The sequence below is a fragment of the Mastacembelus armatus genome, chromosome 21 (assembly GCF_900324485.2).
Source record: "Mastacembelus armatus chromosome 21, fMasArm1.2, whole genome shotgun sequence".
In the NCBI taxonomy this organism is placed as follows: Eukaryota; Metazoa; Chordata; class Actinopteri; order Synbranchiformes; family Mastacembelidae; genus Mastacembelus; species Mastacembelus armatus.
The window spans coordinates 13,599,556-13,626,920 of NC_046653.1; the positions used below are offsets into that span (position 1 = coordinate 13,599,556).

The window sequence follows — 27,365 nt, forward strand, 5'->3', positions numbered from 1 at the left end:
GTGGTAACTCCAGTTATCACGATAATAATCATATTCAAATGAAGCATGGTGCGCATCTCATGCTGCACAAGATGCCAAGCTCAAAATACAACAGGAATCTGTGTTTTCTTGATTATTGGTGACTCTGCGTAGTTGCAGCTCATTCTGTTTCATCATCATCTGAGCTCTCGACCATCTGTCTCGCATGTTCAGCATAGTCGAAGGCGGGAAACTTGACAGGGAGTTCGCTCCATTTGGTGAATTTGCTGATTGTCTTGTCACTGACTGTCACCACGAAGTTTTTCACGTCGAGGCAGGGGCACTCGACCCCACGGTATGACATGATCGAACCCCATTTCTGCAACGGAGGACAAAAGTTAAAGTGATACAGGGATGATACAGTAATCAAAGGCTTGTTGAGTAACAACATAAATTCATGTTGATATTTCTGTGATTTTAAAATAAATATAAATATAAATATACACCTCCAATGAAAAGTTGGGACACATTAAATTCAATTTCCAAACTTTTGACTGGTAGTTTAATTGAGGAAGATAATGGCTTCTAAAAAAAGATTATCACATGACAGTCATGGTCTCCTATAAAAACATACTGAATCATCTGGCCCTGTTGAATCACATTATTCTGACAAGTCTTCCATTTTAAACCACATGCTGTATTGTGTTGATGACTGGCCCTGACTCACGTCTGACTTTTCTCTTATTCAGCTTTACAAAGTTACAGAAACAAAAATCGTATTTTGCATGTTGAGCTATTCCTTGAAAAACTTAAGGTCTGCCTTATTTTTCTCCAAAATAAATCCCAACTTTGCCAAACAACCAAAAACTGAAATACATTCACCTGACCACAGTCCTTGCATGCTATGAAGCCATTGACCTCATAATCTAGAAGTTGTTCTTTTCGAGACGTGTTCTCCCTCCGAATGAAACGTTTGCTGTAAAAAAAAAAAAAAAAGCTATAAGTAATCAGCTCACCATTAGAATACAATAATGTGTTTGACAAAACACTAAGCATACAATAAAGTTTCAGACTAATGAAACTAAATTGTAACTGTACCTAAACTGTGCTGTAACATTGACTCTGTGCATGTCTTCGATGATCTGGATGTCATCGCCAGTGCACACATGCGTGGCGCAGCCTCTGCACCTGAACTTCACTTTGGACGGGCTTTCGTTCTTTATGACTTCCTGCTTCTTCTTCTTGTTTCTCACCTTTTCCTCCATTATAGCCTGATACTGAAACTCTGTGATCTAACGTAAGAAGAAACATATTTGGAAATAAGTCATACAGCAACATGGAATTTCCATTCAATGCACATGAAGACGTTTAAGTGTAGGTACCTTTTTGTCATAGTCCTCTTGCTTTAAGGTTCGAATCTTGTCAATGGCTTTGTACATCATGTCCTTGCGGTACTCGTTGACAAACTCCTTTTCAGCTACTCCAGAGTTCTTCACCTCGACCACTGTGTAACTGCTGTCCTCAGCTCTTCCTCTGCCTTCAGCCTACAAAAGGTGATGATTGAGTCAATACAAGCAGTATAATAAGGGCCTTAATTAGTGAAACTCACAGCATTAATCATCAATAAACACAATCATTTCATCAATAGCATCGCTGACCTGGATCATTGCAATCTCATTGGTTGCGACGCCATATCGAATAACAAAATTGCAGGCTGGTATGTCCAAACCTTCCTCTGCCACTGTGGTAGCAATCAGCAGGTTGATGTCTCCGTTGTGGAATTTTGTCAACACGTCCTTTTGCTCTGCCTGATTAACACAGATTTGTATTGAGAAGGTTGAGTTTAAATTGGATTTGGAGGCAAATGTGGTGTAGTTTGTGTACGATCTACTCACAGAAGTCATTGGCTTAACGACACTCTGGTCTCCTCCTCCAATGACATGTGAGGCTTTCACGCCAATGTCAGCAAACTTGGTGTTTTCCTGAACCCACTGGCTTAGAGCAATAGCGCTACGACGTGTTTTGATAAAAACAATCCCTCTGGCCTCCGTCCTGGTGCTGAACTCTTGCAGAATCTTCGTTCTTAGTTTTGACAGACTGTCATTCTCATAGGCTGGGTTCTCTGTAAGCTTCTGCAGTTCTTGCTTGTTGTCTGCAGTGAATTTCAAAGAACTGAGGTAAATACTTTTGATAACTTTCACGGTTAAAGGGTGACATTTTGGGAAATGCATTTATTGGTGTCTTATCAAAACTTAGATGAGAAGACTCTAATGTCTGCATGGTGACTATATGGCCGCAGCAATCACCTTCATAGCTTAGCAAAAAGACAAGAAACAAGTCTGGCACATAAAGTCCCTGTGAAACCACAACTGGTCATTTCTGTCCAGATTCTACATGCAGGGAAAACCCTGTTATTCATGAACTGCTTTGTTTTAGTTTTCCTGGTAATAGAATATGTTACTGGGATGTTTGCTGAATATTAAAATACCTTTAAATAGATTGAAGAGGAATCTCTCAGATTCTGTGATTTTTATGATCTGCTCCTGGTCTGTAGTCGTTTTTTTCTTCAACTCTTCCATGTAGAATTTGTTTAGAAAATTGAAGGCATCACACATGCGGATGGTGTTGCTGAGATTCAGGCCTTCGTTGTATTGTCGAAGATGCTCTGCACAAACCCGCACTTTCTGATCTTCCTCTTTTGCAGCTAAAACAGAGGGGAAAATGGTTTTAGATCCCTATAACCCAGAAAAAGCAAAATAACAAAAAATGAAGTTAATATTCCCTTAATATCCCCAAGGATCACAGTGATATGAGTTGTACTCACCTTTTCGCTCTGTTTGAACAACCCACTGTTCATAATTCTGAGAGCCAAGGTCAGAGGTAGGGATCAGCTGGGCATGGTTATGAATGGCATTCATGATTTTCTTAATTACGTCACCAAAGGGATCCTGTTAAACATATTAGGTTGAACAAAAATGCAATTCCTTCGACAAACTGTATAAAAAAAAAAAAAATCTACCACTGTGCCATCTCCTGTTAAACAAACGTACCATTTTTCTGTCTTCGACAGTTACAGTTGTTTTTCTTGGTTCTTTTTTGTGTTCCCTAAGCCTCCTTGTCATGATATTTGAAGCATCCAAGTTTGCACAAATCTATAAAAGAAAAACACATTTATTGTGTTATGAATCAAAATTGTACATTTCTGTCAGTCTATTCCTACATTTCTGCATGTCGAACACAGAGTTAAACCCAAATGTGTGTTTCCAATTGCATTAGGAAACTTTATGGCTGCCCTGTGTGCCTGGGAAATCTGGAACTTTGGAAAACGGCTTGGCAGGATGAACGGCCTCATCACTAAGACAAATCAAATACTGGGGGAAGGTTTAGATGAACAAAATAGTGAAACAGTGACCGCTAATTATGGTAACCTACAGTATGTAGGAATACATTACATGTGAACACAGTTACAGTTCAACTCTCTACAACTCTCTAATCTAATACAAACATTAAATATAAGTTTTTCTTTTTCGGTCAATCCTGGAGTTGTTGGTCTTGCCTTAGGTTACATTACCTAATATTTTTTTCCACATTACCTAATATGTGCTAACATTTTTGTCTACATAAGTGGCAACAACAGGGGTGAGAATGCCATTTACTTGCAGAATATGGTCCACTGCTTTCTCTGTTTTCGTGGCTCCTCCAACCCCCGGTGAGGCGGTCAGGCCCAGTATCTGAGGGAGGGGCACAGGCTCCTTCTGCTCCTTCTTCAGCCTCTTGTTCTTATGCTTCTGCTTCAGGTAGCGCATCATTATGTGGTTGTAGACTCCTTCCTTCTGAGTGTGGTGACACTCATCTATTATGATCAGTGTCAAATCTACATGGACATAAGACGTAACAGACGGAATGCAAATAAATGTAATGTAATAGGCTTGCTGGGCAGAGCAACACTGAGGGACAGAGATGCAGTAATTGCTGGATGAAATATTGTCTAGTAAAATGTTATTACTCGCTTGGTCAAAAACAATAACATTTACATTTCTAAAGATCTACTGTAACAGTATGCTCCAGAGACAAACCTGCATGGTTTACTGTAAGAAACACTACAATTTTCTCAACCAAGCCAAGCTATTTTTATAATATAATATTTTTATGTTACTTAAACAAATAGAGCATCTCTGTGTAAGAGAGATCCTCCCACATAAACCAGCACTTTTCCAGGATCTTTGGACGCAGCAGTTTAAGCCACACAATAACATATGCTGGTAAAAACTGTCTACTTTAAAAATAACTTCAGCCAATTCATTTTTTTTAATACCAAAGTGTATAATCATATTCATAATCATTCATATGTACAAGTTTACCCTGAGTGATACAAATTTGTCTCTGGAGTAAGACTATGGAGGGTGGCAGCTTGATGTACTGTGGGTGATAGAGGCTCTCATGTGAATTTGATCAGCCACACACTGATGGCTTGAACAGACGTGTGGCCTGGAAACAGGAAATAGGGGAAGAAAAAACATTACACGCTTTCAGGCATTTCAACAAACAGCATATGTTCCACTGAGGTGGCTATTCCACCTTGGACTGGTGAGTGCCAAAAGAGTGAACAGCAGAGCCGGAAGACTTTGACAAGATCCTGTCAGGTACCATCAGGGGAGATGCAGCAATGAGTCCTCCGGGTGGCTTTCTATTCCAAAACCTGTCAGGATCTGTGCTTTAAGTTTGGACGGCTGAAGCTTTTAGAAAGCCATTTTTTAAAAAGAATAAAATAAAGAAAGGGGATGTTGTTGAGACACTGCTTACTAATATTAAAGTGAAGAATTATAGGCCAAGAGAAACTGTTAACATATGTGTTATGTGCATGTCCCTTATTTTCCTCCCTTGCCATCTGTTCTCTGCTATCTTTTACTACTACTTCTTTTTCTGATTGCCCCATCTGCCCATAGCTTCTGCACACACCTCCAACTAGTTCATGGATTCAGCATCTGGGACAACTCCCATGTCACCCTCCGTTCTGACTAGACTGTTTTTTAGGATCTGTTTTTTGGTACCTTAAAATCAATTTCACTGTTAAATGGGGGCACTGTCACGCAGCTTAAAGAGGTCCTAGAGACAACTGCGAAAGGCCTGTAACCTTCTTTTTTGGCTGTCACACTGTAAGATCATACCGCTTAACTTCACTCCTTCGTCCTCTCCACTGCAGGCCCTCTCCAAGAAGTTTTCCAGAATCTGAGCGGTGCAAATGATGACGTCATTATGCTTCACAATCTCTGTGAAAGAGATTTTGAGCTGGCAGTCTCCACTGACTCTCTCCACCTTATATGCGTGTTTGAGAAATGGCAAGAACTCTGTGGAATAATGCTGCTCAACAAGAGGAACCTGTGGACACGAGAGCAGATGAATTACTGCTGTGATGAAGATATGGCAGCAAAGTCAAGAACAACTGTTGTTAAAAAGTGTCTCCATCGTTTCTATTAATAGAAAACTCCTGTCGATTTGAGAGTCAACTTATTCATGGTCACAGTGTTATGAATTTGTTGATAGCACTCTAGCAGAGATAAATACCTCCAGTACTTTTCGTTCGCTACGGTTACAGCAGGGTTTCAAATTATTTGTGCAGTGATTTATATGTTTTCTTGTGCTGTTTAAGGCTCACTCCTTATTCTGCACAGAAAAAGCTAACCCAATTATTGTTCTGTTCGCCCCAGTACTGAAGAATGAACCACTGTGATGAGTTTCCCACACATACAATCAGTAGTTCTTAAAATGTTTTAAAGCTAAACTTCTTATAAGTGGAAAACCATTAATCTCACGTGGGGTAACTAGTGACTTTTTTCAGTGCAAATCAGATCCCATGCGTGCCAAGGAGTAACAAAGTGTAAGGGAATATCTAAACTGTATGGTTCACAATGTGTGCTGAGCTACCTTACATGTGTGAACTGACTGAGAGATAGAATGTTTTCTTTGGATCTGAAAAATGACAGAGTTGGGTTACCATTATTGCGCAATGCCATAAATCAAGTGGACCAGAGTTGGAGAGTTTAGTACCTTGTTCACCAGGACGACCACTTTCCCCGATTGCCCCTCTGCCCTCCTGCCGTCCAGATGTTTTTTGGTAATATAAACTGCAACTCTAGTTTTACCACTTCCTGTCGGGAGACATATGATGATATTTTCCCCTTCTAAGGCAGGTTTCGCGACGTCCACCTGATAATCTCGAAGAGAAATATCAGCTTTTTCTGGGCCTCCGGATGCTGCTTCTGGGTTAGCTCCATCTATAATGCAAAACAGAAGCTCCTAGAGTCAGCCCACAATTCCAGGCATTACAAGCAAGAAAAGACTGGTTATCATCGCTGGTGGTTTTGGTCTTATAATATAGTTGTTAATGTTGCCACTAAAACATCTAAACATACACATTTATATTTGTGTTAAATATTTGCTAAACAAATTCATTTAAAGTCCCCTATGTTACTAAACACTACAGAGTCTCCACTCTGTAGAGTTCTTCACCCTCTACAACACAAAAACAAGTAAAAACACCCAAAACACCACAACTTATGTAGTTAAGATATGGACACAGTGTACTATAAATCATGTCACTAAGAGGCACTATTAGACTGCTTTTGGTTAATTCAAAACATAAGGTCCTTTGTATTTACTTTCCAAGCTAACATCTGCATTTATTTATCAATCATTTAGTTTTACTCAAATTGCATGGAGTGTTTCATTTCATCACCATGTCATTTTGGTAATGCTTTCCCTGTCCCTGATGTCTGTTGTTGTTTGTCTTATTTTCCATTTTCCAAGGACAGCAGATTCAGTTCAGTCATACTTTTAAGTTGCTGGCAGGCGGTGACTCATTTCTTCAGTCTAGGTCAGGGATAAAACATGACTAAGGCAACATGCACAATGTTCATGTACCTCCCTCTCTTCAACCCTCCCCCTCTCAGTTCTACATGCCCCCCAGTTATTAGTTCAAACCCCTATGAATTTTTTTTTTTTTTTTGCAGTGCAGACAACTTTTAATTTTCCCTTTCAGACTTGGTATTCCAGAAATTCAAGAGCTCTTCCAAGCAACCACATAAAGTAAATAAGTGTCTTTAGCAACTGAGAGATACAGCTTTAACAGTAATAAAAGGTAAACAGCAGCCTATTTGTCAATTTGATTTAGTGCAGTGCAAATCACTTAGACCCACAAATAATTCTGCACATGCAGGTCTTTTTCACAGACTGTTGGAGAAACCTTATGTCTAATCTGCTCGATATAAACCACGCACACTGGATAACCATTGTCAGGTTTATAACACTACTCAAATTTATAAGACAATCTGTACTCTAACCTCATACTACACAAATGAAAGACACTTTTTCTGTTTCACAGAAAATTACAGTATATCCTCTGCCTCATTAGGCTACATTTTGTGCCATTCCCATGTTCTGGGTTGATTATCCCTAGAGCTATTATTTATTATCAGAAAGGTGCTCAATATGAAAACAACACAAAGAGGGATGATGATGTAGTAGGTATGGAAATAATCAAATAAATAATGATATAAGCCTAGAGGTGAAGAGGAGAGCTCTACTCCACAGTGACTTGAATTAAACTTTCCCTATACAATTCTTTACAATCCACCAGTACAGAGTCTGCATGTGGTTTCCATTTGAAGCGCTGGCTATCCGCCATCCTCTGTGTGGTTTATTGTGGCGCACACATGGAACATATTCTTCAGTGTCAAGCTGGCTGGACGAAGAAATGTTCCACATACAGCACATTCCAAGGACACTCATTCTGCCTTTGTGATACTACAGGGCATCTACAGGACCAACTTATATTTTTCCTGCTATGGCTGAAGTTTGACTTTTTTGTGTGTGTGGGCAGGAGAAGCTTTTTAGATCGCTAAAATACTTTGAATACTTCAACATAAAATACATCACGTTGAGCAAACATGACTCAAACCCACCTGGCTGTGAAGGCTCCAAACTCTGTCTGGATTGTCTGGATTCAGTGCTGGCTTCTTTATACAGATCTGAAAGCAACCCAAGGTTTAAAATGTAAACAAGGACAACAAATATTGTAGCTACAGCATTTAAATATGTTGTACATTTGGTTTTCTACAGCTACTTTTACAATTGCTGCCAGCTGCTATGACTGACATCATTACATAGTTGTTTGACTGATCAGTGAACAGAGGTGCTCTGTAAAACCTGTGGATTCATCCTGAGGATCCTCAGCAGTTTCAATTTCCATGGATTCATCTGTGAGTGAAGGCCGTTTCTCATCTGCACACAATAACACAATTGAATTGGAATTGAATAAAAATACTTTTAGAAAGAAACTGGCTTGGAGTATGATAGATATTATTATTTATAACTGCTCATAAAACTATAACTATAACCAATATCACAATAAGCTGTAATACATTTGGAATAAAGCACTCTACATCTGCACAGTTATGTGTCCAAGTTATGTTTCTATTCCCAAAAACTGTCTTAACCACATTCCCCATGATGGGTGTGAGTCATCTTGTTTGCCACAGGTACCTAGGATAACCTGCCAGCTGCTATGACTGACATCATTACATAGTTGTTTGACTGATCAGTGAACAGAGGTGCTCTGTAAAACCTGTGGATTCATCCTGAGGATCCTCAGTAGTTTCACTTTCCATGGGCTCATCTGTCTGTGACGGCTGTTTCTCATCTGCACACAATAACACATAACACATTGTGGTATCGAATAGTAACACTAAACTGTAGACAGAAACTGGTTTTAATTGTCTTAGAAACCATTTCTAATTGTGCATAACACTAGAAACAATATAGCAATGAGCACTATACGTCCGTAGTCATCACAGTTATGTTTCTATTCCTAAAAACTGTCCAATAACATTCCTAATGATGGGTGTGTGCTCCAGGAGAATCAGTCACCTTGTTTGTCAGAGTCAGGTGACCCTCCGGTCAGCTGGTACAGGAACTGGTGTTCAGTTTTACGCAGAATTTCCACAAACTGAGAAAACCATCCTGGTCGACCTCTCACGATCCTTTTCAGAAGTTCACGGGCTCCATTCATATTTCCTCTGTTATTTGTTTCAGCTGTAATCTGAAATATGATGAACAGGTTATGAATGCAGTGCTCTGCAGGAACAGACGAGTGCATTCGCCTGCCATCTAGTGGTCAAATAACAGAATTAACATTGAGGCTACTGTTGAGCTGCCCTATAACCTATAACCTTTCTCCTAGGAAGCACTTGAAGCTGTATGTCAATAACATGTCCTGACAGTTCGTATTATAAATGCACGGCCATTTCGTTGAGACCGAAAACTTTAGCACCAGCGTACTTACAATCTCTGAGTCGTTCTGGGTAAGAAGGCCTTCAGAAAAGCAGAGGAGACACACATCATTAGTGTTAATGTCCACAAGACTGGGAGACAGTATTTCTACAAGCCGGACGCAGTAATCATTCTCTGCCTCCACTTCGGGCTCTGGGAGCTTGACCTGTATGTAGTCCGCTGCATATTCACAACCTGAATGTCTCAACGCGTCCACAAACGCCCTGAACCAGCCAGGGGTGTGTGGTTTCTTAATGACAGCACTGATCAGGAGATCCGCAGCCAAGTTGTTGCCCTCGGCCCTCAACTTTTGTGCGATCTGTTCTTTCTGTTCGGCTTCAATAAAGTGTATATGATCCAGAACCCGCTCCACGGCGATATACTCCCGCAGCCTCGGCGTGAAGTATTCTATGAGAAGCTCGCACGTCTCATCGTTATCCGCTGCCATCACGACGCACCGAACCTCTAACACTAACGCGTAATATTATGGTACAGCGCTGTGCTGTGCTGTAGGTAAAACTACTGGCTCACAGTGATGACTCACTGTGCTCATGTCGAGGAAAATGAAACTATTTCACTTTCGATTCTTCAAAATGGACCAGGATTTAAACAGGCCACTAGATGTCGGTATTGGACCGAGGTAGGAAGGTTTTGCCATGTCCAAGAATACTTGTAGACTTTGTATGTGTTTGATTGTGTTTTGGGGCAGGACGGTAAATTAGTGGTTAGCACTGCTGCCTCACAGCAAGAAGGTTCCTGGTTTGAAACCCAGCAGGGACCTTTCTGTGTGGAGTCTGCAGGTTCTCCCTGTGCTTGTGTGGGTTTTCTCCAGGTACTCTGGTTTCCTCCCACAGTCCAAAAACATGTATGTCAGGTTGATTGGTGACTCTAAATTGCCCATAGGAGTGAGTGTGAGTGTGTGAGGTTGTTTGTCTCTATGTGGCCCTGTGATGGACTGGTGACCTGTCCAGGGTGGACCCCTGCCTTTCACCCAAAGAGAGCTGGGATAGGCTCCAGCAGATCCTTGTGACCCTAAATAAGAATAAGTAGGTATAGATAATGGATGGATGTTTGATTTGTGTGTGTGTTTTCTTAAATATAATAAGGACCTTTGTTACTTGTTACTTACTTTGTTACTTACTGATTACGTAGCTAATAATGTGGGTGTAGTTATATGTATCTTAAAGGAACTTATTAAGAGGTGACTACTTCCTGTCTTGTGTCTTTTATTTTGAAAGTATTTCCTGTTCCTAGTGTGGCCTGATTTCATAGTGTTTTACTTTGCCCCTGTAATCAGCCTGATTGTTTTCACCAGTGTCTTGGTAGCATCCTAGTGTTTTTGTATTTAGGCCTCAGTTTTCCTGTCTTCCTTTGCTGGTTTGTTTTTTGTTACAAGTTGTGTTGTTTGGTCATGATTGTATCGTGTTCCAGTTTCTCGCAGACCCTTGATGGAATTTTTGATTTCTGGACGTTTCCCATAATCAGGTACTGTGTTGTAATTTTTCCCTGTGTGTTTTCTCTGCCTCCTTAAGTAAAAGCAGGTTGTCGTACTCCACTGTTTGCCTTTGATTTGTCTGCATTTGGATCCTCACCTTGCTCTAATCGTGACAGTTAAAGGTCCAGTGTGTAATATGTAGAGTGATCTATTAGCAGAAATTAAATCTAGTATTCACAGATATGTTTTCCTTAGTGTGGAATTACTGGTAAATACCAGCCATTGTATTTTCTTAAGTTTAGAAAGGGCATTTTAAATTACACAGGGAGCAGGTCTCCTTTTCACAGAGGAGCCATGTTGTGCCGCTATGTTTCTACAGTAGCCTAGAATGGACAACACAAACACTGGCTCAAGACAGAGAATCACATTTTGTTTTAAAGTTGATGGCCACTCTACCCTAAAATGACATATCTATAAAACTATATAATATTATTATATAGATATTATATATATTTTTTAATTATAGATATTATAATATCTATAATTGAAGCTCATGAAAAATGATGTAAGGCAACTGTCAGACATGGCTCTTCATTGCTGGGTTAACTCAATAATTAAGTCTGGGTGGAACAATCACTTCATACTTACTATAAATAGGTTTTGCTGTATTTTTTTTTTTCAAGGAAAACAGTGTGCTGATTATTTTGTGATTTTAGTTTTCCAGTAGCATCTCAATTCTCGTTTTTTGCCAAATTGTCTCTTCTAAGACATCAATCTAATAAGTAATACTGTAATAAAAATAACAGTCTAATAAGAATAAGCAGACAACTAGAACAAGTGTGTACATAATCACCTTTAAAGCTAAATACAAAAGATGTGCTATTGTATTCGTATTAAACTACACCTTATATACCTTATATCCTCTTTACTTCACACAAGTGCCTCACATCATTTTTTTTCAATTTACATTAGAAGATCATAGTATCAGTTTAAGACTGAGCTTAAGACTCTGGCCCACCTGAAAACAGCAACAAATAAACAATTCTGTGCATAATCTCTGGCCTTCTTTTAAGAACATGTTTCATCCATAGAAAACTCATATTACTATGTCTCTCTTATTATACATACACTGTAGAAGTATTGTGTGTATTATTATTATTATTTATATGGTCATATAAGAGTAAAAGTCAGTCACACAACTATACGTGTTTTCGTTTATTGCTCCCACAGCGACAAACATGTACTACTGTATTGCTAAAAGTGTTTCTCATATAATTTACTCAGTTAAAAAAAATACATTTATTATTTTTTTTACATCTGGCAATATGTTGTATGTATTTTCTAACAATTGGCTAACAATATTTTATCTTTAATGTACATTGCCAACAAAAACAGCACAGGAAAACAATGTGATTTGTTGTTGTATGGTTAGCTGATACATAATAATGCTGACTTAGCATTTAGATTTGTTGTATAGGCACAAAACCCTCCCTGGGGCCTGTTTATGCACAAGTAGCTACTAACTTTCAGTGTGTTCCCCAATCCTCCCTCCCAATCTTTTCCCCAGCACATTCACTAAGTGCATCCTAAAGTAAGTATAATGACATCATTTTATTTTGTAATGTGCTACTTTGGGTTTATAAGCAGTGCAAAACTGTAAATATAGAGATACAAAATACACTGTCCTGTAGAAATGCCTGCATCATACATGTTTGTCCGATTAGCTCTGGGACAACAACAGAAACCTTTAAAATCTGCATGTTATGATATTTGCCTGGACAAGCAGATATGGTGTGTGTTGTTGGCTTAACGTAATACAGTAGGTGCACGTTAGTGATCGCAGAAATAATGCACATCATTTAAAGAAAACTACAGTATACTCGATACTGTACTGTATATTGCAGTGCAATTGTCCATAACCCCTGAGTCTCATTTCAGAGAAGACAGGCATTCAACTTATTAAAAAAAAAAAAAAAAAAAAATTCTCAGACCTTGTAATAATGTATTACACTAACAGCTGCAGACAGTAATTTGTATAGTCTGTTTATATGCAGACTCATGCCATCAACGTGGTAGAGTCTGTATAGGTATAGGTATGTCTCACATGCAGGCTTGAGACTCTAACAAGCTCTAACAGCAATGGTTGTGTTTATCAGTGATTGCTGAGGGGGACCATGTGGCCAGTATCAGAAAAATTTCTAAATTTCAGGTGCTATGCAAACATTCCAGCATCTGAACCCTTATGCTTTGGGTGTTCATGTGTACATGACTGCAGTGAGGACAGAAAGTGTTAAAAAGTTGGCTACCTTTGGCTCACATCCTCAAGTCTCAGGCTGCACAGGCGAACTCCCTGAACAATTAAGTCTATGCCCATCAGTTGTCAGCCAGTCCTGGTGACAGTGATGGGCCACCCCCAGCCAGCATTTACAATCTTACAATCTGGGCCTCCATTTTTGAGTGATGAATTGGTTTGTGGTTGCTAGTGTTACAGTGGCCGTTTTCTGTTGACACTGGCGAAATGACCATTCCCTATTTTTACTACAGGCGTGAAAGTGCTTGACTGGGTTGTTGACAAATTCCTGTCCAAGGAAAAGATTTTAGTGTCTTCCACTGCATCTGCAGCTGACACTAAGAAGAAACCCATGTGATTGACTGGAGTGCTGGTCATTAGGAACCAGCTAGTGTGAGGTAGGTCCTTCAGCTTTTCTTGCCTCATAAGTAATAATGAAGAGATGGATACATCTCTCTGGTGGTCGATGCTGTCAGACAATTTATCTGGGTTGATATAGAGACACATAGACGGGTGTAGTACGTCTGACTGTATACGCAGTGAGACTCAATTTCTTGACAGTAGGCCACGTGGTATTCATTCTGGCTGACTCTAGCCTGGCGACCCACTCTGATGTGACCATTTATGTGTTGGAACTTAAAATGCTGCAGCAGAGTCACAGGATGGAGTATTAGAGTCCATTAGAGCCCATTAGAGCACATGGCCTGGGTAAAACATACAGTTGGTTAAATGTTGTAGTGCTAGTTCTATCGCAGACATTTAATCAGCTCCCCGACCAATCAAATGGATTTTAGTTAGACTGAAATGACTGAAGAAGTTCTCATCCTGATTAGGTGGGCATCTACATGTATGAGCAATGTTACTTATCTGTTCAATCTGTGTTAATAGAACTGCTGTTACAATATGTAACCACTGTTATTGTACTGATAACTGATGAATACACTTGGCTAATACACTGTTAACCACAGAGAACAGTGTTTTATCCACATGCATAATTAAAAAAAACAAAAACAAATAAAAAACATATTATTCCTATTACCAAGGCATTGCAATACAGATATCTGTGCCAGCATGCTGATGAAAAGTCGCTACTTAGTAATTACAACCCAGGTATTAGAACTGCGATGCTGAAAGGTTTATGGCAGTGGAAACTCTGGGTCTGAGACCGGTCTATGGAGTCCAGTGGTTATGAGGCTGGAGTCAGAAGGTGATGAGGTGGAAGAAGAAGTTTCAGCTGGAAGAAGGACATGTTGATGTCCTGTGATCTGTTGGTGTGGCTGTATATATCTTTGTACAAGCAATGCAGTAAGGCTTTCCTTGATGGGTGCATTTACACTGGCCAAGCTCAACAGAGAGTCTTTGGATTCCTGAATGGTGCTCTCCAGTTTGTGGTTGGGGGCCTAATAAAAAGAGTGGCACAATACATACAACTCAGTTCCCTGCATTGGGGTAAATAAACTTATTACTCTATAAGTGAATCAACTTTATTTATTCAATGTGCATTCTTTAAAATTTTTGGTAGCCCAGTTTTACTGAAAGAAAAGGACAAAGCTCAGATTTAAATTAGTTATATTTGCCAGAAAAAAAATAACTAATATTACAAAATACACAAGCCAGAGCAACTGCCCGAACCTTCATGGCGGGTCTGTGATATTCTGGACTGCCAGTCACAGTGCTGTAGGCTGGAGGTCCCAGAGTGGGCTGTCTCTGTAGCAGCTGCAGGATGGTCTGGATATCTGACATCAGCTGAGACTCCAGCCTTGAAAAGAACAGAAAGGAACAGAAAAGAGCAGAGTGAAGCAGGCAGACGTTTCAAAAATCCCAGAGAAGAGGAGATAAATGCATACTTCTGTCAAGTCTGATCATGCAAGGCCTTAAAATGAAGAGATGGTAAAGTCGTGGGGACTCTCTGCCAGGGTTGTAGACGAAAGACGCTACTCCTGCTAGGAGTGATAATGAGCTATGTGTGTGGGAGGTGTGAAGTCAGCATTTACTGTGGAAATGATTGTATCACACTTGTCTGGTCAATCTAATTATGACTAGATTTCATCCAAGCTCTATATTTAGGGCACCAGGAAAAAATTGGTAATGCTGAATGACCTGTAAAATATCTGTGTTCTATATAATATACAATGTTAAATGAACTGTATGTCCTGTTTTACCATTTTCTTGCTTTGTAGTGAGATAGCATTTGTTACCTTAGTTATGATTGATGACGGATGAAGCAAAAGCAGTCACACAGTGGACATTCGCTGCAGGTGCAGTAAAAAGGATTTTCTTGGCTTGTTGAAATAACTGCTACGCCAACATTTATTTTTTTTTTCCCTATCATATCATTTCAAACTCAAAGCCACAAAAACACAGGCAGACAGAGAAACGCTGTTTATCCTGTGGCCAGCTACCATTAGGTGGAAAACAAGGTTAGGTAGAGTGCAGTGCAGTGCAGTGTCTTATTTGTGCTAAATAAAATTAGCTAGCCCAGCATTTCAGCCACCCTGACGCCGTGTTTGGTTCTCTGTGATAATTCCAGCTAAAAATACCACCTGCTCTTCATCTGTGAGTCTATTTCAGGTGGCCTACTGGCTGCAGGTGTTTCATTAAAACTACGACCAGCCAGTTAACTACAGAAAATAATGAGACTACAGTTAATTCCGTAAAAGTGTTGTACATATAGTACTTACCATTTTTACACTACTCTGCAAAATGGTACAAACAAACCTTTTGTACCAACTCTTACTGAAGTTTGAAATGTTCTGGTTCTACAGTGGTACATCCTGCTTCCAGCAGATCCAGCCACCCACTCTGAGTCCAACAGCTTCTGCCAGCTAGTTTCTTTCCTCCACCTCCTCATGTACATTAGCTATTGAACTACATGCTGCCAGTGATTACAAAGGAAACATAGCTTACTTTTTGCAGTGTGGGAGGTGACAACTTTAAAAAATAAGCTCTTCATAATCATTAGGTTACCAACTGAAAATGCAATGGTTTGATAATTAATAAGCATAATTACAAATTTTACTGTTACTTCCTCAGATTAAGACCAGAAACAAAATCTAGGTACCCCCTGCATTAAAAGGTATTTAAACATGTTTTGAAACAGAATTAAATATTAATATTAAATACTCAATCCTCTGTGTTTTTAGTGGCTAAATCACTCAAACTAGATTAAATATTTTTGATATGTTACATAATAGTGCATTCAGGTAAAACCAGCTAATGCACCATTCACCAGATTTAGTTTTTAAGTTGAGTGCAAAGACTAAATAAGACAATCAGACAGTATACAAAACCTATGGTAGAAGCATCTAGATCATTTACTTAGGTAAAAGTAGAGTACTGGAAAAAGTAATATAATTGCTGTAGTAAGGCAAAAGTACCCATTAAATTGTGTCATTGTATACTGTTACTGATATATTATTACTAATGTATCAGTGTGTAAGGAGTGTGCATTGTTAAATTGTGATTACAGTGTATCTCAGGATGCTTTCTTTATTGGCTGACTCCATGATAAATCTATAGTAACAAAAAAAATGCATTCTGTGCTCTTGATACAAACAGACCATTGAGAATTACAGTAACAACCCCTCTCTTTTGCATCTCATGCACTGGTAAATAAAGTGGCAATGTTCACCTTCTGTGATAAATCATTATTATGGAAATAAATAAGGGTCCACCAGTATATACTGAAAATGTGTACCTGCTTAAGTGCTCCTGAAGCTGACCTAAGCGCTGTTCCACCTCTCCATATGTGATTTCACTGGCAGAATTATCGTCCTCTCTCAGGTCCTGGAACTGTGCTGACTCATCCAGGTAGTCCGCAGGTTTCTTACAAGCCCATTTATCATGGCACAGATCTGGAGAGCCAGAGCAACATGTATGCTCCATATCCACACACGTGGGTCAGAACAACGTCATCACTAAACACAAAACCCCACTAAAATAGAATGTAATTAATCTCTACAGGAGAGCTGCATGTAGGTTTTTTTTTTTTTTTTTTTTGCTGTAATTTGTCAAACCCTGGTACCAGGAGAATTGCTAATGCAATGTTTTCCAGTAGCAAAATAACCCTGTTGTTATCTCTGCTGGGCACCTGGTATTATTCAGCTGTGATATGTGTTGAGCCCCTTTTGTGTTTTTAAACACAGAGATGGTTAGTTATTTGATTAGATTATCTTGAGCAGCAGTCTGTGCTGAGGCTTTGTACTACCACACTGAGCCATATAGATATGAGGCACCCACATTTGTCCTCATGCAATTGTATTTTCTCCAGCAGTAGAGATCAGCAGTAGTTTGACTCTGCCACTGTATTTAAGATCAAATACACAGATTCCTCAAAAAACAAAAGGAGACTAAAAATGTGGAATCTTTATTTATTTTGTGTTTTGTTTCTTTGGGGTCTGCAGATCAATATCAAGCTCTGTGTTTCAGTAAGAGATGCTGTATTGTGTTTACTATTGCAAATCTGACTTTTACAGCTTGCTCCATTTAGGCATTTGTGAATACTGGATCCCTGAAACGCCTTCAGTACACACCTCAGAGCTGCATCACATCGCCTTTGTCAGTGTCATGTCTGTATTGTAAAAATAGGGCTGTTGCTGATATGTACAAGGGTGAACACAAAAAACATTAACCTTCGCAAACTCTATAACACTGCAGTAGCCATGGAACAAAACTGTCTGAGAAGCTGATGTTCAGTTTTTGATTATTGTTGGCAATTGGATGATGATGCTATTTTTGTTATTCAACTATTTGCATTTTTTGTCCCTAATTAGGAGTGGGTACCCTGCACTCAGACCAACATTAGCACTACATGAAATGATCGCCCTCTCTCTGGTCTCACATGAGACCGCTGCAGTGGCTAATCAAATATATGCAAGCTCACATTCCTTGTTGATTACCTAATAGTGCAAACCATGTTTCTCTCCAGTTCGCCTTGAAATCATTGAAATGGAGGATAAAATAATTATTCCTGTGGCAACTGTGCAGAACTGTGAAATCCTGTATGATATTATCATAAACCACCTTTCTGTGTTTTGGTGTAATAATAATAGTTAATCAGTAAAACAAGACACATTACCTTCAAAAGATGGACTTCTCTCCAAGCTGTCTCTGACGGCTGGTTTAGAGTCCAGGACTGGGGGATTAAGTAAAGAGGGACCCAGAACATCTGAACTGATCTTTAGGCATAAGTTAGACTCTCTCTTTCTTCCCATGTCTTTAACCACTTCTTTGTTTTCCCCTGTGCAGTGCCAGTGAACACATGTCAGTGAAATAACTTATCACTTGTCAACAGAGAACAGATGTTCTCAATGAGCACCACTGTGTGAACAATACCAAAGAACACAAAGCTGAATAAGGCTGCACTGAACATGTGCAGATTAATTTCTACTTACCTTTAGATAGCTCTGGTGTGAAGGAGATCCTTCTTTTACTGCTTTTTTTGCCCTCGCCATCTGAATCACATCCTTGGGAACTGCAGGGCTGCAGCAATGCCAAAGTTATTAATCTATTAGTTAATACACTTTTTTTTTTTTTTTTTTTTTTTAAATTGAACTGCTAGATGATTAAATAAAAATAATTTCAAGTAACTACATTCTTGTCTAGGGCCATGACGATGTGGATATTTGTCAAACAGCATCAATTGAACATGCAGGACACCAGTGTAGTATTATCTACCTTGGCAGCCTCATCTCTGAGGTTGAAGGTCAGTTCCAGGTTGCTGAAGAAGTAGTCGGCGAACTCTGGGTACATGTCTAACACCTCCAGCAGATCTTCTCTCTGAATGGTGCTCAGGTCACAGTAACTGAGAGCTCTGACATCGGCATTAGACTTTCCAGGCTTGGCAAATAGATGGATCATTTCTCCAAAGATGTCATTTTTTCCTGGTAGTGACACACACACACACATTTTCTCAACTGTTCACTGGGAAACATGTCATGTGTTTACCTCCAGGATTTTCAACAAGTAGTCCTGCATGTGCAATATGGGGAACAATTTGAGCGTGTCACGCTTGTCTGTTGGGATTTATCTATTCCTCTGGCTCTTAGCTGTGTTTATTTATTTTTTTTTGTGGATAATGAAAATCAAACAGCCTCCCTTCTCTATGTAGACCTTCTCCCAAGGCCTGTGCATCAGATGAGTTGTCTATCTTTGATCCATTATTTATGCTGAGGAATAACTGCTAACTCAAAGCAACTTTGATGTGGGAGGGAGGGTTTGATTGTGATTGACATACTCTACTTGTTGTGTACTTCAAAGGAAATATTTGTGTTAATGATGGCTATCACATAATGAACCCAGTTTTATCAGCAAATTTGAGGAAGTCGTGAAATCAACAATAAGCTTAGTTTTCAAACTACAGGGGAAAAAAAAGTTTTCTCTCCTGAAGTAGCTTTGTGAAGAACTAGAGGTTCTAGTTTAAAGGCCATCATGAAAAACTCCTCTGTGGGTCCCAGGGTTCACTAAATGCCAACACTGCAAGCAGGGGTTCAGGAGAAAGAGATATGATATGTTGGCTTTCACAGCATGTGCCGGACACCTTTCTACCACAGAGGAGAGCCTCACACACAGTGGTGTATGTCTCCCCCCAACACTGAGCTTTTTCCACAAGGATTTAGATAACCATTAGGCTGGATGGCAGTGTAAGAGGCTGTAAGAGGCTTCCTCACTTATGGAACGATGCTACCAGCCTTGTTGGACTCGGTATCATTACAAAAGAAAAATCTGTTAGCACTATCATTAGACCACTTCCTTGTTAGAGCCTGGGGCAGTTTGGTAGGTGATAACAGACGACAAACAACGTTTTCACAGACAAACTGTAGCAAACTAGTGCTGATGGAGCATTATGTTGGTTTTGGATATAAATTTACTGATCTATGAGATCAGTGTTTTTTTTTTTTTTTTTTTTTTTTTTAATGCTGGTGTTTGTTCATAATGGGTTTTGTGTGATGCAGCAGATTTTGCGAAGCTTAAACCCCATTCTGTCAGGTGCAGCTCTGGAAAGCATTCATCTTGTGAATAACGCCAGGTTTAATCCAGGCTCATGGTTATGGTTCAACCATGAAGAAAAAGACAAACACTAATTATTCTAATAACAGAAATGAGTATTCAATATTCAGAATCACTATATCACTAAGGCAAAACATGTTATTTCAAATTTAGAGCTTGCAATTACTTTAGTCAGTTTAACCCTATGTTGCATCTTTAACTAATTTCCCTGTTCTGGCAGCTATTTCACTATGGTCTTTGAAAAAAACAACCTTTCATTGAGCTACTTCATAGAAATGTCAGTGTGTCAGACCTGTCACATAAACAGCCCTGTCGCCCAGAAGACAGGAATGAGGGGATGGTAGGCACACCTTGCTCTTCTTGTCAAACTGTGTGAACATGATGTGGTTTAGCTGCTGTAATGACTTGAAAATTATTCATCTTAGGAGGAATTCTAACATTTCAGTCTCTGATGTGCACACAAATCATGCTGAACCTCTTTTTCTGCTGAGCCTGCATTTTCAGTATTACTGTGTTAAAACAGTGTATCTGCAGTGGGAAGGATAAATTCTTTTACAGAAGTTATGAAAGTAGCATCATCACATCTTTGCAACTATCAAGCATACTAAGCACAATAATCAATAATACAAATATTTCAAACAATCAGAACAAAGTCACTATACCGTACCAGCCTCAAGATCAGAATAATATGCATTTGAATCATTGTTTTAGATTTTAAGGCCTAATACGTGTTTTGTTTTGTCTCAATAGGTTTACAAGGGATTGTATTTACCTAGAATGGCGACTACAACATCATCTTTAAGGATCTCAATGGAGCCGCGGGAGAGAAAGTAGAGAGCAGTGAGCACATCCCCACCGTGGACCAGAGTGTCTCCAGGAGGAGCATGAGTGGTTTTAAAGCGCATGGCCAAGGCCCTCAAGCAGCCTTTGGTGGCTCCTTGGAATGCTTTACAGTTGTGAAGAAGATTTCTGTTGAGGTGAAGACAGATATCTGCCTGCAGGCACTCAGGAAAACCTTTTAATACCTGCGATGTGGAGAAAGTCCATGGGTGAAATGCTTGAAATTGTACTTTGATATCCTCAAAGAGATGTATTTAGGTAAATATTCCACACTGGGAGCAATAATATTCATACTAAGAGAAGACATTATGCAGTTAGAGACCCATTAAATGCAATCGTGTCTGAGGCGTATCATAATAGAATGATCAAATGTAAATAGCACCATTATGTTTACTGGATTGGATTCATTGGATTTTCAAAACAAGTGTAGTATGTAAAAATAACTACCACTTGGATTTACCACCCCCTGAGCTAAACACACAATGCCCGTTCAGTTTTGGCTTTGTCCTTTTCTTTTTCTGAAATGTTAACATACAGTAATATCAGCATGAGCAGCAAATGGAATGTGTGATAAATGAAAGCAATTTCTTACCCTAAGTACATTTATAAGTAAGAGCTGTGGATTAAATTCCTACTTTTCAGCATACCTGCACCTTAAACTATGGACTGTGACTAATTTTATGTTTGCAAAGTACATAACCTGAGAATCACAGCATTGGATGCAGAGCTAATTTGAAGAAAGGAATTAAGCATTTGTTTCTTTAAGTTATTGGAAATTGAAACATTTTACCTAGATGTGTAAGAGATAAGAATAAACATCAGCTGGTAAACTTCCACTGTTGCGAACTGTTCAAACTTATAACAACAGCAGTGTATCTACTTAAATACTTAAGTAATAAATGAGCTTTACTGCAATTTACTGATAAATTATTCCAAACTGAAATTACAGTACGGGTAGTGACCGTACTTTGCCTTTTTCCAGTGCACATAAACATACTTTGGTTTCTTTATTTTTAGATGTAAACATTCAAAACAACAAAAATCATGTCTAAAATCATAACATTTATGCTGCATGTTGAGTGATAAGAGTTACTTATTTTAAAAATGCAGAAACCATGGCTTCAACAAGAAATAGTTACCTCCTGCTCTTAGCAAAGAAGAGTGGTGATCCAGATGAAAAGCGGAGGGAAAGAATTGAAAGCTTTTTTAGAATATTATACAATTACAATCATTATTCTGTAAATGTTCATTTTGACTGGATATGCTATCCAGTTATAGTGACATATAGGTGTGCTGATATTAGTTATTTACCGTGTTCATATCGATGCCGTTAGTGTAGGTCCACGAGTGTTGGAAGTACTCCTCCAGCCTTTGCCTGAGTGGGTTGGGGATCTGGTGAAAACGGATAAATTCCTTGACCCGCAACATTTGAGCATGGTAGCGGGCTGTACCCGAGTACAACCTCTGTATGATGGCAGAGACGTTCCCAAAAATACTGGCATACATGAGGGCTGAAACAGACAATAATCAGTCAAAGAGGTGAGTTATATTCTACTATACTACTTTGCATTTTTATTGCCTTTATCCATTATTTACCCCATTAGTCACACTATTAACATGAGTGAATGTGGAAAAAAAAAATGTTTTAAAAATAGCTATAACATACTTACAGCCAATCAACATGACACAGATGGAAAAGATCTTCTCTGAGTTGGTGTTTGGGGAAACATTTCCAAAGCCCACACTGGTCAGACTGCTGAAGGTGAAGTAAAGTGCTGTCACATACTTGTCCTTGATAGAGGGACCAGAGCTAGGATCACTGTAGTTGTATTTCTTTCCTATGGACACGCCCAGATTGTCTAGCCAGCCAATCTTGTGCTCCAAATAGGGCTTCTCCACATTGCCAATGGCGTACCATATACAGGCTAGCCAGTGGGCAATGAGGGCGAAGATGCACATGAGCAACATCAGGACTGCAGCTCCATACTCAGAGTAGCGGTCCAGCTTCCTGGCTACACGCACCAATCGCAGGAGCCTAGCGGTCTTCAACAGGCCAATCAGAGTGGTAGTCTAAAGAAAATGTAGATTAGGCAGTTTATCAATAATAGCAGCAGTAGCTTTAATGTAGGAAAATCAGACACATAATCATAATCATCATAATTTTACAGTGTTGAACCTTTTTTTGGTCATGCCAAATGACAGGATTAAACATGTGCTCTGATATTTTCTTTATGTCACTGCAAATTAAAGCTGTGACAAATCAGGAGTCTCTTCACAAACTAAGACAATGAATTTCCTTAATGGAGAAAAAACTCCATTGCTCCTCACAGTTTTTGGTTAAAGGCAAATTAACACAGAAGTGAAGACACCAGTAGCCCACAAGTGAATCCTTATTTAACACTAAACAGGGAGTACGACTCACTCAGTCGGTCCCTAGGAGCTGCTGCTTTTGTGTTTTAGTAACACTAACCATCATTTCCCTCTGCGTGGTCATTTGTCTACCTGACAATTACAGACCAGACATTGTTGAAATAATATTTATTGGTCTTAAAGTTGTTCAATATCTATTCCAGACATTAGATTGAGAGAAGGACCTTTAAAATATTCACTTTGACCAGAAAAAAAAAACCTAATTACAAAACCTTCACATTAAATATTTAAAAACAATATGCTAAATTTAGCTTCCCATGTTGGTTAAATCTACATTGCACTCTACAATCTCATAAAAGTTAAATTAAGTTTTAAATGCACCTGCACAAGTAATTACATAATATGGCTGTGCAGTCCTATCTGCTGTTCTCTAATGGGAACATTATTTAAGGGTTCAGTTGGGGACAAAGCACTCAAGTTCCTTTTCACAGAAAATAGTTTGAAATATATAGTTTGATGCATTCCCTGCTCTAATCAAAAGTTTTACTCAAGTGCTTGTAGGTTAAACCCGTCTTATTAAGCTGCTAAATTAAAACAGCTTTGTGAAAACCATCTGCCACTGTCACTTTTATTTCTGAATGAGAACACAGTTGAGCAGGATTTTGCATGTCCTGCCTGAAAATTATACATCAAGTTGGAAAGCTATAGAAATAATATATTCCTACGTTTTACTGTATATGTTAACCTACAGTAATTACAGACCAGAAAGGGAAAGTGCTTTCCTTTTCAAGTTAATTTTTTAAATGAAAATCAAGTTAATAAAGTTAAAAACATTGAGAACCTGTTTTCATTCATGTCTTTACTGCAAATTATAGTGTGAATTTGCTGTTATTGTCATGCAAGATAAACAGATGTCCAGTTTTTGTTTTTTTGTTTGTTTTTTTTTTTCTCACCGACTGAACTGACTCAGCAGTAGCAGCAACAGTGGTGGAAAAGATGATTATGGTTTATAATCAGGAGCTTTTCTGGTGTAATGGAGTGCCTACAAAGCACGATAAAGCACTGAAGTGGATCCAGAGCCTGAGGGGACATATCCTACCAACAAACAAGCCAGGAGGCTTGGCAGCCAGCCTACCAATGGCCATCTCACATCTGCATGTAAGCTGTGCACACAGCCCTGTTGGCCTGCTCTTCACATAAATGCATCATTGATTGCCATTTGGTAAGCCATTAATCCGTGTAAATGGATTGTAGAATGAGGGCCATTCAAAAAAAAAAGGGGGAAAAATGAAAAAGAAAAAAAAAAAGGGAAAAATGAAAAAGAAAAAACAAAAAAAAACATGCAATTTAAAGTAATCCTTTCAGGGCAGAGACAGAAAGATTCAGGCTTTAAGTAGTGGCCCAGGGGCACAAGTCTGGACTTAGTAAATGGATAACAGTGCAGCATGAGCATGGCTGGGTGAGCAAAGCTCCCGGGGAGAAAAACAAACAGGTAAAAAAAATATATGCATTAAAGATAACATACCTCATCTGATCCTGAGCCAAAGATAAGAAGGTCAAAGGGGATTGCTGCTACCATGTCTATAAGGAACCAGCCTTTAAAATAATGGATTGCTATTTTAGCTGGATGGCTGACCACCTCTTCATTCTGATTTACGTAAGTGGTCCTGAAATTTATGAGGATGTCAATGATGAACATGATGTCCACAATTAAATCCACTACATTAAGAGGACTGCAGGAGTATCCACATTCACGCCTCTTCTGGTCCTCTTGGTCATTGAGAAGAAAAGCAGCAGAGTAGGGAGTGAGGATTGCCGTATAAATGACCAGAAGCAGGATCAGCCAGTCCCATACCGCTTTGAAGGGGCTGTAGTGGAGGATGGTGAACTTGTCAATGCGAGCTGTCTGGAGTTTGTACTCTGGCAGCACATCAGCTCCGAGTGACAGGACCTGGAGGAATAATAAGAGTACAGAACAGTAAGAGAAATCACCTAATAGTGCCATTTTACTGATCAATTTTAACATGGGTCAGCCACATACTTATGTTGAATCAGTGATAATATGAAATATTTATTTATTTATGTCACCTACCCTAATTGATGCTATTAGTTTTTCTGGATGTGGTATAAAAACAGTGCCAGACAAAGACAGCTATCTTATGGGAGGAAATAGTGCCGGAATGAGGGTAAGGGATGTGGGTTTATCTATTCAGTCCAGCACATCCCTGTATCTTCTGCACATGAATTATAGATTTCCCCTTGCTAGCAGTCAGGAAGTAGACGCAACGTTCACATCTCAACAATGTCTCCAAACTCCAAACTAAAGTTAGCTGGGAAACAGAGTATTTATTCTCGATGGTGGTTTGTCTTCATTTATGAATGATTAAGCTGTGCTGACAGAAATTTCAATATAAGGTTTCTGAGCCTCTCTTGTGCGTTTTTTCACCATTGCATGGTGCTACTAGATGTGATGTTTTCATACAGTGGTGTAAACATTATTTTCAAATTTACCAAGCATTGGTTATTTTTAGCCATTAAATAAAAGCATTGTTATTTGTCAGATGGATTGCAGTGATAATTCAAATCATAGGCATATATTGTACAATTCTGGCTTTCTGTTTCCTTAGAAATTGATGAAATATATATTAGTTTAGAGTCTACACTGTGATGAATAGCCTATCTGCACTCCTAGCTGTCCATGAGCTATGTGACAAGTCTAGTCAACAGGGAATTCTGCCACTAGATAGCTTTTGTTTCAGCCATATGGCAGGAAGTATTGGACCTGCTGTGCTGTCCTTGAAAAAATGATTTGTGAGGAAAAAAAGAATTTCCTCAATTATAGATCAATCGAATTTAACCTCTCACCCATCCTGAACTACCCATATCTGATGCTGATAGGTCTGATTTTTACATTTTTTTTCTCATTTCATCCCCACTTTTTTCCAATTAAAAATGCCCATTTAACATTCTCTCTTGTCCTTAATGCCACTGTTCCACATTTGGCATGGGCAGGCAGTAAACAGCTATGTGTTACCCAAGTGACACATGAGATCACCAACTGCTTTTTTAACCTGCCTGCAAGAAATGTCACTGGCAGAGTGTAACATGTACTGTGTATCAGTGTATCATGGCATCCCACAACTCTCCTTGGAGGCACCCCAGCCATCGACTATATTAGGAGTCATTAGTGCAAAGACAAGAACAGTAACCCTTTGTCAGTCTCTGTTCAGAATCAAGAAATATTGGGAATTGAACCTCAGAGAGTTTTGCCTGGTGCCACCCATGAAAATATGAGGTTCAAAATGAATGCAGATGTCACAGATACAGCCACATCAGACAGTGTGACTCTTTATGACTCACCTGTGTGACTTTCTCTGTGACATTATGAGTTCTGTCTTTGACCTTTGGTGCTATGATTGTGTTCTCAGATGTTGGTGGAGAATGAGTCTTCTTCTCAGTCCCCTCGGAGAAGTTGAGTGCAATCAGAGGAATCTTGTTGATAGTGCTATACTTGTTGATGTTAGAATCAGAGGTAGAGCCAAGCAGGCTGGACTTCACGTGATTAAAAGGACCTAGTGGTTTAGAACAAACAGTCGTCACATTAGTCTCCTTGGTATGTTAACAGTATGGCAGACTGGAGCAAGTGCATCTGAAATGATTTTATAGGAAATGCCATGGATGGCAAAAGAGAGCAGCTGAATACAGAGCAAGTGTATCTGTAACCTAGTGTTATGTTGGTTTTTGGACAGCTGTGCAATTGTTCTGGCTTTTCCTACACATACTGTGTGCTACCATTGCTTGGAACATTGGCCATTTAGCAGAGCTACTCTAAGCATAATAGCTGGAAGCATTCTTTAATGCAGGTCAGCTTTACAGCAATGCCTTGATGAGCATGGCATGACAGCAGGAATGAGGCTTATGTGGTTACAATGTGTGGTTTTATAGATTGCTGATGTGATCTGATATGATAAAACCACTACACTGGTCTAAGTATACAGTAGTTTCACCCCAGTAACGTGCAGTACTCTCATTCAACCTATCCAGCAAAACTGCATTTCTGAAGAACATGTATTCTGATTGTCCTGCTCCATGTTTCAGAACAGGACAAGCAATGAAATCATGGGCAGAAATGTTACC

General features: G+C 39.2%; 2 protein-coding genes across 4 annotated transcripts in view; both read right to left on the reverse strand.

Annotated features, from left to right (window-relative positions):
* Window positions 1-100: 100 nt before the first annotated feature.
* ifih1 (interferon induced with helicase C domain 1) lies at window positions 101-9,843 on the reverse strand. The gene is made up of 17 exons (XM_026295829.2): window positions 9,299-9,843; window positions 8,884-9,055; window positions 8,582-8,656; window positions 8,164-8,238; window positions 7,920-7,985; window positions 6,007-6,233; window positions 5,127-5,337; window positions 3,615-3,832; window positions 3,009-3,110; window positions 2,783-2,906; window positions 2,447-2,662; window positions 1,854-2,110; window positions 1,617-1,766; window positions 1,341-1,502; window positions 1,057-1,250; window positions 841-934; window positions 101-337 (listed from the first exon to the last, which is right to left on the reverse strand). Exons 1-17 carry the CDS (start codon window positions 9,731-9,733, stop codon window positions 140-142), a joined length of 2,976 nt encoding a protein of 991 aa, XP_026151614.1. The 5' UTR covers window positions 9,734-9,843; the 3' UTR covers window positions 101-139.
* Window positions 9,844-12,223: 2,380 nt separating this feature from the next.
* The window catches only part of kcnh7 (potassium voltage-gated channel subfamily H member 7), a 30,532-nt gene continuing 15,390 nt past the window's right edge, over window positions 12,224-27,365 (reverse strand). Inside the window, exons 5-15 of one of the 3 annotated variants that reach the window (XM_026295825.2) lie at window positions 26,589-26,800; window positions 24,754-25,179; window positions 22,529-22,928; window positions 22,170-22,369; window positions 20,791-21,043; window positions 18,687-18,892; window positions 18,404-18,491; window positions 18,088-18,249; window positions 16,708-16,864; window positions 14,643-14,769; window positions 12,224-14,410 (exon numbers count right to left, since the gene is read on the reverse strand). In XM_026295825.2, the coding sequence (XP_026151610.1) occupies window positions 14,147-14,410; window positions 14,643-14,769; window positions 16,708-16,864; window positions 18,088-18,249; window positions 18,404-18,491; window positions 18,687-18,892; window positions 20,791-21,043; window positions 22,170-22,369; window positions 22,529-22,928; window positions 24,754-25,179; window positions 26,589-26,800 (2,495 nt within the window). In that variant the 3' untranslated portion in view covers window positions 12,224-14,146. Of the gene's footprint in view, window positions 14,411-14,642; window positions 14,770-16,707; window positions 18,250-18,403; window positions 18,492-18,686; window positions 18,893-20,790; window positions 21,046-21,835; window positions 22,001-22,168; window positions 22,370-22,528; window positions 22,929-24,753; window positions 25,180-26,588; window positions 26,801-27,365 lie in introns of those variants that run through there. The other 2 variants (XM_026295826.1, XM_026295827.1) reach the window with 2 other exon arrangements.

Excerpts from the sequence above, each read along its gene's own strand:
- ifih1 (XM_026295829.2), bottom strand. The coding sequence starts at position 9,733 with ATGGCAGCGGATAACGATGAGACGTGCGAGCTTCTCATAGAATACTTC. Across the intron at positions 3,833-5,126 it reads CGAAGGAGTGAAGTTAAGCG|ATTTGACACTGATCATAATA; the intron begins GTATGATCTTAC and ends ATGTCCATGTAG. Across the intron at positions 338-840 it reads CATGCAAGGACTGTGGTCAG|AAATGGGGTTCGATCATGTC; the intron begins GTGAATGTATTT and ends CCTCCGTTGCAG.